The sequence below is a fragment of the Myxine glutinosa genome, chromosome 8 (genome assembly GCF_964187855.1).
Source record: "Myxine glutinosa chromosome 8, kmMyxGlut1.1, whole genome shotgun sequence".
Lineage (NCBI taxonomy): Eukaryota > Metazoa > Chordata > Myxini > Myxiniformes > Myxinidae > Myxine > Myxine glutinosa.
The window spans coordinates 128,210,374-128,220,934 of NC_136268.1; the positions used below are offsets into that span (position 1 = coordinate 128,210,374).

At 36.5% G+C, this 10,561-nt stretch overlaps 1 protein-coding gene across 2 annotated transcripts in view; it reads right to left on the reverse strand.

Moving 5' to 3' along the window:
* The window catches only part of LOC137432912 (collagen alpha-1(XII) chain), a 305,761-nt gene extending 296,483 nt beyond the window's left edge, over nucleotides 1–9,278 (reverse strand). For both annotated transcript variants that reach the window (XM_078783725.1, XM_078783726.1), the window contains exons 1-4: nucleotides 9,070–9,278; nucleotides 4,903–5,175; nucleotides 4,403–4,708; nucleotides 3,967–4,233 (exon numbers count right to left, since the gene is read on the reverse strand). In XM_078783725.1, coding sequence (XP_078639851.1) covers nucleotides 3,967–4,233; nucleotides 4,403–4,708; nucleotides 4,903–5,175; nucleotides 9,070–9,220 — 997 coding nt within the window. In that variant the 5' untranslated portion in view covers nucleotides 9,221–9,278. The remainder of the gene's footprint in view (nucleotides 1–3,966; nucleotides 4,234–4,402; nucleotides 4,709–4,902; nucleotides 5,176–9,069) is intronic.
* Between the last annotated feature and the right edge of the window lie 1,283 nt (nucleotides 9,279–10,561).

A 10,561-nucleotide genomic window follows, 5' to 3' on the forward strand; every position in this document is an offset into this window, starting at 1 on the left:
ACATAGTTTAACGGCAACATAGTTTTCCAACGTGAAATAAATGAATACGCTCTCAAATGTGCCGTCCGAGGCAGAGTCTGTTCGCCACGTTCGGCACACGTGATAGCTCGCTGCTCTCTGATTGGTTGAATCGTTTTTTGGACATAGCTCGGTAACTACTTGTCCGATTAATATGAAACCTTGAAAAGGCACATCCTCGGGTCCCCAGCAATATACCTGGCAAGTTTAAAGTATATCGGACCCGTGGTTGTCGAGAAACAGCGGTCACAGACATACAAACATACAAACATACAAACATACAAACATACACACAGAGATTACTGGAATTATAGATAGATTAACCTGTAGAACTCTTTATAATTAACCTGTAGAACTCTTTATAATTAACCTGTAGAACTCTTTATCATGAACCTTTAGAACTCTTTATAATTAACCTTGAGAACTCTTTATAATTAACCTTTAGAACTCTTTATAATTACCCTTTAGAACTCTTTATAATTACCCTTTAGAACTCGATATAATTACCCTTTAGAACTCTTTATAATTACCCTTTAGAACTCGATATAATTACCCTTTAGAACTCTTTATAATTACCCTTTAGAACTCGATATAATTACCCTTTAGAACTCTATGTAATTACCCTTTAGACATCTTTATAATTACCCTTTAGAACTCTATATAATTACCCTTTAGAACTCTTTATAATTAACCTTGAGAACTCTTTATAATTAACCTTTATAACTCTTTATAATTAACCTTGAGAACTCTTTATAATTAACCTTTAGAACTCTTTATAATTAACCTGTAGAACTCTTTATAATTAACCTGTAGAACTCTTTATCATGAACCTTTAGAACTCTTTATAATTAACCTTGAGAACTCTTTATAATTAACCTTCAGAACTCTTTATAATTACCCTTTAGAACTCTTTATAATTACCCTTTAGAACTCGATATAATTACCCTTTAGAACTCTTTATAATTAACCTGTAGAACTCTTTATAATTACCCTTTAGAACTCTATGTAATTACCCTTTAGACATCTTTATAATTAACCTTTAGAACTCTTTATAATTACCCTTTAGAACTCTATATAATTACCCTTTAGAACTCTTTATAATTAACCTTGAGAACTCTTTATAATTAACCTTTATAACTCTTTATAATTAACCTTGAGAACTCTTTATAATTAACCTTTAGAACTCTTTATAATTAACCTGTAGAACTCTTTATAATTAACCTGTAGAACTCTTTATAATTAACCTGTAGAATTCTTTATAATTAACCTTTAGAACTCTCTATAATTAACCTTTAGAACTCTTTATAATTAACCTTTATAACTCTTTATAATTAATCTTTATAACTCTTTATAATTAACCTTTATAACTCTTTATAATTAACCTTTATAACTCTTTATAATTAACCTTTATAACTCTTTATAATTAACCTTTAGAACTCTTTATAATGAACCTTTAGAACTCTTTATAATGAACCTTTAGAACTCTTTATAATTGACCTTTAGAACTCTATATAATTAACCTTTAGAACTCTTTACAATTAACCTTTATAACTCTTTATAAATAACCTTTAGAACTCTTTATAATGAACCTTTAGAACTCTTTATAATGAACCTTTAGAACTCTTTATAATTAACGTTTATAACTCTTTATAATTAACCTGTTGGACTCTTTATAATTGACCTTTAGAACTCTATATAATTAACCTGTAGAACTCTTTATAATTAATCTTTATAACTCTTTATAATTAACCTTTAGAACTCTTTATAATTAACCTTTAGAACTCTTTATAATTAACCTTTAGAACTCTTTATAATTAACCTTTAGAACTCTATATAATTAAACTTTAGAACTCATTATAATTAACCTTTAAAACTCTTTATAATTAACCTTGAGAACTCTTTATAATTAACCTTTAGAACTCTTTATAATTACCCTTTAGAACTCTTTATCATGACCCTTTAGAACTCTTCCTAATTAACCTTTAGAACTCTTTATAATTAACCTGTAGAACTCTTTATAATTAACCTGTAGAACTCTATATAATTAACCTTTAGAACTCTTTATAATTAACCTTTAGAACTCTTTATAATTACCCTTTAGAACTCTTTATAATTAACCTTTATAACTCTTTATAATTAACCTATATAACTCTTTATAATTAACCTTTAGAACTCTTTATAATTAACCTTTAGAACTCTTTATAATTAACCTGTAGAACTCTATATAATTAACCTGTAGAACTCTTTATAATTAACCTTTAGAACTCTTTATAATTAACCTTTATAACTCTTTATAATTAACCTTTATAACTCTTTATAATTAACCTATATAACTCTTTATAATTAACCTTTAGAACTCTTTATAATTAACCTTTAGAACTCTTTATAATTAACCTTTAGAACTCTTTATAATTAACCTTTAGAACTCTTTATAATTAACCTTTAGAACTCTATATAATTAAACTTTAGAACTCTTTATAATTAACCTTTAGAACTCTTTATAATTAACCTTTAGAACTCTTTATAATTAACCTTTAGAACTCTATATAATTAAACTTTAGAACTCATTATAATTAACCTTTAGAACTCTTTATAATTAACCTTGAGAACTCTTTATAATTAACCTTTAGAACTCTTTATAATTACCCTTTAGAACTCTTTATCATGAACCTTTAGAACTCTTCCTAATTAACCTTTAGAACTCTTTATAATTAACCTGTAGAACTCTTTATAATTAACCTGTAGAACTCTATATAATTAACCTTTAGAACTCTTTATAATTAACCTTCAGAACTCGATATAATTAACCTGTAGAACTCTTTATAATTAACCTTTATAACTTTATAATTAACCTTTATAACTCTTTATAATTAACCTATAGAACTCTTTATAATTAACCTTTAGAACTCTTTATAATTAACCTTCAGAACTCGATATAATTAACCTGTAGAACTCTTTATAACTCTTTATAATTAACCTTTAGAACTCTTTATAATTAACCTTTAGAAGTCTTTATAATTAACCTTTAGACCTCTTTATAATGAACCTTTAGAACTCTTTATAATTAACCTTTAGAACTCTTTATAATTGACCTTTAGAACTCTATATAATTAACCTTTGGAACTCTTTATAATTAACCTTTAGAACTCTATATAATTAACCTTTAGAACTCTTTATAATTAACCTTTAGAACTCTTTATAATTAACCTGTAGAACTCTTTATAATTAACCTTTAGGACTCTTTATAATTAACCTTTAGAACTCTTTATAATTAACCTTTAGAACTCTTTATAATTAACCTTTAGAACTCTTTATAATTAACCTTTAGAACTCTTTATAATTAACCTTTAGAACTCTTTATAATTAATCTTTAGAACTCTTTATAATTAACCTTTAGAACTCTTTATAATTAACCTTTAGAACTCTTTATAATTAACCTTTAGAACTCTATATAATTAACCTTTAGAACTCTTTATAATTACCCTTTAGAATTAATCATGGTGGGTTAGAAAGGTTAAATTCTTCTTCTTCATTTTTGAGGACCAGACAGACAGTCATATATTGAAGCAGCTTCACCGCTTAAAAAACAGAATCAATGAAGTTTTAAAAATTCAAGGGCAGAAGGGGAAATTAAGTTTAATTTTAATGTCGTTTTAATTAAAAAAAAGTAATTTGAATGAATTAAAATATTCATTCATGCAAAAATAACCCAGACATGCAGCACAGCACTGTACATAGAATAAGGAAGATGTACTCATACATTACAAGAATCCTGAAATCGCTAAAAAAACAAAAAAACAATAAAGCTTCCATTTGACTAATGATAGATATAGATAGAAAAAAAAGCATGAGCAAGCTTGAAAGTGCAAAACCATAGACAGATTAAATGAAAAATAACAGTTTGACTCCAATTACCCACCTTTCCCCCATTATATTCAATAGTCTTACCTTTTGTAACTGCTTGGCCTTCCAGTGGTGGGCCTTGCCCAGTGTGATACACAGCCATTACAGATAACCTGTAAGGTGTCTCTGGTTGAAGCCTGGAAAGCACCACATCAGTGTCTGTGCCAGTCACATGTCGCTCTCCATCTTGGTCACTCAGTCGTGATTTGTACCGGACAACATAGGCTTTGGGCCGACCTGGAGCCGCTTTCCATGATACAGCCAGACTACGTGCCATGGCCTGTGTGCGCAGATTTGTTGGAGCACCCATTTCTGAAAAATGCCAGGAATGGGAAAAAGTTGTTTTAATTGCGAAATGGATTCAATAAGTAGAGTACCGGCACAGATACAGATGCAAATGTGTCAATAGTACAGATACGAAAGAGTCACATGGCTAGAATGGACCCAAGCCTCAAAGCAATCAAAGGCAACAAAAATATACCTGGATATGTTCTCTCCACAGCCTCAGCAGGCATCCCGTCACTCTCTGGATAGTTTGCACTGACAGTCACATGGTACAAAGTATCAGGCTTTAGGTTTTCTAGGAAAGTTGTGGTAACATTTCCAGGTACAACAACCATGGAGCCCACTTCAGGTTCCCCACTGCCCTCTTCATCATCAACTGAAACACTCTCGGGCCAGTAGCGTATCGTATATCGTTGGACTGGACCTGATGCTGCTTTCCAGCTTGCTCGAATACTTGAAACACTGACGTCAGTCAGGGTTAGGTCCCGTGGTGGCCCAGTTTCTACAATTAAAAGAAAATGATGGTCTTGTAAATTTCTGTAAACAAAGCTTAATAACAAACAATGGTAATGTCATAATGTCATATTACTTCATTTTTGTTTATATTCGAGAAAATATATTAAAATACAGACAATAATTGGCAGTGGCTGCCATATTCAACTCAAAAATATCCTTAACTTGAGTGTGTCTCCTCACCATGCAATGTACTTCCTTGGCCATCAAGTGGGGGTCCATCACCTCCACTGTAACGGGCCCATACCCGAAGAAGGTATCGTGCTCCAGGAATCAGATTCGTAAGGACTGTGCTTGTTGCATGACCAGTAGCTGTTGCCCCACCTGGTAATCCTCCCTCAGCCGGTACAAAGCGGAGCTCATAGGCAGCCACGTCTCCAGGTGCAGGTAACCATGACACACGGAAAGAGGTCTGAGTTTCCTCAGAAACTTGTAAATCCTGTGGGCTGCCCTGAACTGTGTGCACAAATATGGCGATGGAATAGTAAGTTACAACTAATGAATAATACACGAGACATTCACAACATAATTTTGAAACAACGGGGCAATACCCCTTGCGCTCACCTGGTAGAATAAACAGTACACTGCACCCACTAAGGGTATTTTAAACAAATTTCAATGGTTGCTAGAAGACAGGGCAGCATGTAGAATCATACTAACATAATCATAAGACTTTAAACAAACAAACAAAAAAATACCTATTTTGGGGGGCAACCCTGAACCCCTTCCACCCCGTGTACCTCCTCAGACCACAATTCTCCAAAGCCTTGAACAAACATTGGTACATCATGGATGATGGAGGTTGTGGTGAAGTATCATCAAAATGATGTGTTTAGATTCTGATTTAAAAAAAGCAAATACCTATGGGGAGCAACTCCCCCCCCCCCCCCCCCCCACCATAGACCACCTTACGCCCCAATTTTTTAAATGCCAGGAACAAACTTTGGTACAACACGGGTGATTAAGGTTGTGGTCAAGTTTCATCATAATTGCATATGTAGTGTCTGGGATTTTTTTATGCCATGAACAAAAGTTGGTACAACATGGGTGATGAAGGTTGCGATAAAGTTTCATCGGCATTGCGTGTGTAGTTTCTGAGAAGAAAGCAAACACCGATTTTGGGGGGCAACCCCTCCGTAGACCCCCAAGGGGGCAGATTTTTTTTAATGCCGTGAACAAACTTTGGTACATCGCGGGTGGTGAAGGTTGTGGTGATGTTTCATCGAAATTGTGTGTTTAGTTTCAGAGGAAAAAGCAAATTCCTATTTTCGGGGGTCAAACCTGGATCCAGTTTTACCTCCGGTAGACCCCCTTAGACCCCGATTTTTTTTAAATGCCGTGAACAAACTTTAGTCACAACACAACACCGATCATTTGTGCCAAATTTGGTCGCAATCCCATCAGCGGTTTCGGAGAAGAAGTTTGAAGTGTTTAAAGATTGACGGACTGACGGATGGACGACGCGCCATCGCATAAGCTACCCTGAATTTCCAGGTGAGCTAAAACGCAATGTTTGGATGTCTCTTGCAAAGATGTCATGATGAAACGAGAAGGGCACTCGGTAGAGCACATACCTCCGCCAGGCTGAACAGTTTTTGTTTTGTATCCCACTGATAGGCCGGATCCGGATTCGGACCTGAACCAAAATCTTGTTCTTCGCTTGTTCTTCTCACCCACCCAACTCATCCACCAAGTTTAGTCATAACCCGTCCACAACTGTTTCAAATATCATGTTACATAGGCTTTCTGCACGATCTCTCAAAGGTGAAGAATCACTTAAAACTAAATAATTCTCTTATCCGAATCCATATTCAGATCTTTACCAATATCGAATTGAGTCGTCCTTGTCAAAAACACAACCTGCCCGCCAAGTTTCGTCCAAATCCATTCACAACTTTTTGAGATATCCTGCGATTCATCGTTTTTGGCCCTATCTCCCAATGGTGAAGAATCACTTAAAAAGAATTCTACTAGCCGGATCAGGATCTGGATCGTCACCAAAATTTAAACATTTCATCCTGGTCACATACCCAACCTCTCCGCCAAATTCCTTCCGAATCCGTCCACAACTTTTTGAGTTATCTTGTTCACAAACAGACAGACAAACAGACAGACAAATAGACAGGGGTGAAAACATAACCTCCATCCACCTTCGGTGGTGGAGGTAAAGAAACAAATGACTAATAAGGAGAGTAGGAAAGAGAATAGTGGTTCAACAACTGGAAACAACATAATTCAGTATTAAAATCTTTAATTCTTCAAGTTTTGTTTTCAAACCTCAAATGTTTAGTTTGAAGTGTTGAGTCTTCCTTCCTTATTCATTCAACCTTCAGAGCATCTATTTATTTTGTGGTAAAATCCCATTTTTATAGAACAAGCTATGGTGATGTTGGCGACGTTGCTTTGTTCGATTAGGTTGTTGGTGATAATGCTGATGCTTGAAATGCAACATATGCTGCCACACCTACCACACCAATTCTGGTCTTCAAAATTACCCGAGGGCTCATTCTAATGTCACAATGATTAAGTGGTGAAGGACAAGGGAAAGACGGCATACAAGCGTCATTCCAAAGGGTCTGTCACCCTGATTTGTAACTTTTGTGAAAGGAAAAGGCCTCGTTTGAGCAAAATTAAACACATCGTCTCAATATGTACTCCTATATATCTTTCTGAAAAATATAAATTTTGTTTGAGCAATTTAAATGGAGGCATCAAGTAACAAGAACAGCAAAAGCTTCCGGAACATTAAGTAATGTCTGTGATGTGTTAAGGTACCAGCAGTGGACGTTTTGCCTCATTTGCCAGACTCCAGATTTGCATGCAACTTCCACTTAATCTAGAATAATAATAAAAGAGTTGGAACCCCAATTCCTCCTCCTTGCCTTTGATCATGTTCCTGAGTGTTTAAGCAAAATTTATGACGAACAGATAAGGGGCAAGGGTGTCTCCATGCAGTACTGTCGGACCCCGCTATTCGCGGTTCCACTATCCGGGTCTCCGCTATTCACGGGTTCCACGTATCCGCAGGTGATAAAATGGGACCTGTTTCTCTATTTGCGGAAAAGTGTCCCGCGTATTTGCGGGGTTTTTTTCAATGCGCAGAAAAGTGTGCCGCGTACTCGTGGTTTTTTTGTTCTATTCGTGGATGTGTCCCGTGAATTCGCGGTTTTTCAGGGGCGCAAAAAATAATAATTCACGAGCCGTTAGCTTCACATACGGTATTTATAAAACCTTCATGGATCATTGTCGATATTCGCAGATTTTTCCTCGCCATTTGCGGATTTTGCCTCTCTATTCGCGGTTTGGTCCTCTCTATTCGTGGATTTTCGTGACTAGGGAACCTTTCCCCCCTTTTTACATTGAAGCAATGCCCCGCTATTTGCGGGTTTCACTATTCGCGGATTTTCCAGGAACGTATCCCCCGCGAATAGCGGGGTCTGAGGGTATTCTGGCTGGAATTTTGAAAAGCTGTGTTGCTCCATTGGGTGACTGCATCTTGGCATCTGTATCCCCATTTCCTGTGTACATATTCGAAATCGCCTTCACAAGTTGATCAGGAATTCCATAGGCTGATAAGATCTTCATCATCTTGCCACAATGTGTGGAGTCAAAGGCTTTTTGAAAGTGAATGAATGTCACGATTGCAGGATGGTTGTGGGTGCTAATTCCTTGTATTAGCTTTTGCAGTACAATAACATATCCAACTGTTGTCCTTTCTACCCAATATCCATTTTGGTTCGGCCTCGGGTGTTGTTCAAGAGTACGACAGAATTGGTACAAAATAATTTGATTGAAGATCTTGGCAGCAATTAGAAATCGTTGATGAATACCACGATAGTTTCTGCGAAGTCTGAGATCTCCTGATTTTGTAATGGGAACGATATTTAAGATCGACCAATTAAAGGCCTATCTTCCATTAGTGCTACATTACAAAAGTCAAGAATGATAGTGTCGACGTCACACCATTAAATAAGTGCTGGTGGTATGCCGTCTTTGTCATAACTCTTTCCTTCCTCGAAGAGAAGGAATAATCCATCATTGGTGGGTTGCGAAGAAGATTCTGAAATATCTATATAATATTGGCCAAACAACAGTGATAACCTTGATCACATTACGTTTTATTTCATCTTTCTCTATTCGTTGCCAATTGACTCAAATTCATTTTACAACTGATGCACGGTGACTAGTTTGGGCGAACCTAAACTTGAGGTTAGACTGCAATGAAACAGACACTACCTGTTGTTTAATGAACGTCCTCGTGAGAAGATGTTCACAGAGCAGTGTAAACCTTAACATCAGTTGTATTGTTTTTTTGCTGATTAATGACATACTGTGACTTCTATTGCTTACCGTCAAGAGTGGTCTCCTCTCCCTCCAGTGGAATACTCTCTCCATCTTCATACATCGCAAATACTTTTATGGTATAGCGAGTCCCAGGCCACAGGCCCGGTAGCACTGTGGTGGTTTGATTGCTACTCAAGGTCAACTTCCTGGCCTGCATGGTGACACCACCCGCAGGTGCCCACCACAACCAATAGGCAAGTACATCCTTACGCCCTGGCACCCATGTTGCCCGAAAACTATTTGTGGTCACCTCAGATGTCACGAGATCTCTTGGAGGAATCAAAGTTCCTGAAGAAATAACAATGAAACATTAGGGTATGTGGTGCATTGCTTCCATGCAGAGACTTCCAATATTGAAAAAAAGCAAACTTTTGCTTTTCGAATTTATTATTGATTATCTCTGAGCAATGACCCCTCAACCTCGACTCCAACCATACACAATGGCTCCCTCATGAGAAGAATATATATGAAAGGAAACACATCCCAAGATCCCATTGTCAAAGGTAGATTCCATTACATATTTCTTACCGTCCATTTTCATAGAATATACTTCATGTCCACATTTGATTAATTTGCCTTGCACTTAACTAATTCACATTTAATTCGTTGGTATCAAATATATATCATAATATTGATTCATAGTTTTTTATGGGGAGTTTGTTAATCACAAGGCCAAAATGTCACTCAAAGGTGGGGGCTAAAAATTAAAAGTTGTGGGAAGGGGAATCACTGGGAAAGGTGATACCTATTCACATCTATCTTAAACAGGGAAAGCTTTATGTTGCTGTAAAACAGGATGTAGGAAGGGAATTCCAGCATTTAGCAGTGTGTGGGAATATATGGAGAAATATTGTATTGTGTTGACCTTAGGAACAGAGACAGTGTGGGGGTGTGCAGAGGCTGCCAAATATTAAGAGTACTTGAAAGTATGTAAAGAGGGAGGGACAAAGGCCCTTTGAGCATCTGCCACAACAGTACCTGTAGAAGACACAAAGAGGCTACAGAGTGTCAAACCGAGAGAGGTTCCAGAGATGATGCCAGATCATGGCCTAGCAGGTTAATAGCTCGTCCTTGAATTCTGTCAAGAAGGGATAGATGACGAGTTGGAGCACCCACCCAGTTGTGACTACAGAATTCCATGATTAGATGTATGGTGATGTTCCACAGGTGAAGCGAGGCCCCGGGAGGTAAGTATTGGGCTCACCCGATACAAGCAGCCAAGTCGCTGGGAGGCTCTTTTTGCAATGCCACAAATGTATTGATCCCAACCAAAGCAAGGAGTGATGTCTAGACCAAGAATATGGATACCATCGAGTTCTTGTAATTGTGTTTGATCCATAACCAGGTAATGAAAAGAGGGGGATCTTGACCTGGACATGGATAGCAGGTGGGTCTTCTTTTGATTTATGGCGATGAACCATTATTTTCCCCAGTTACTGACATTCTCAAGGTCCTTACTTAGATTGATCCTGGCTTGAAGACAAAATCATGCAGGCAG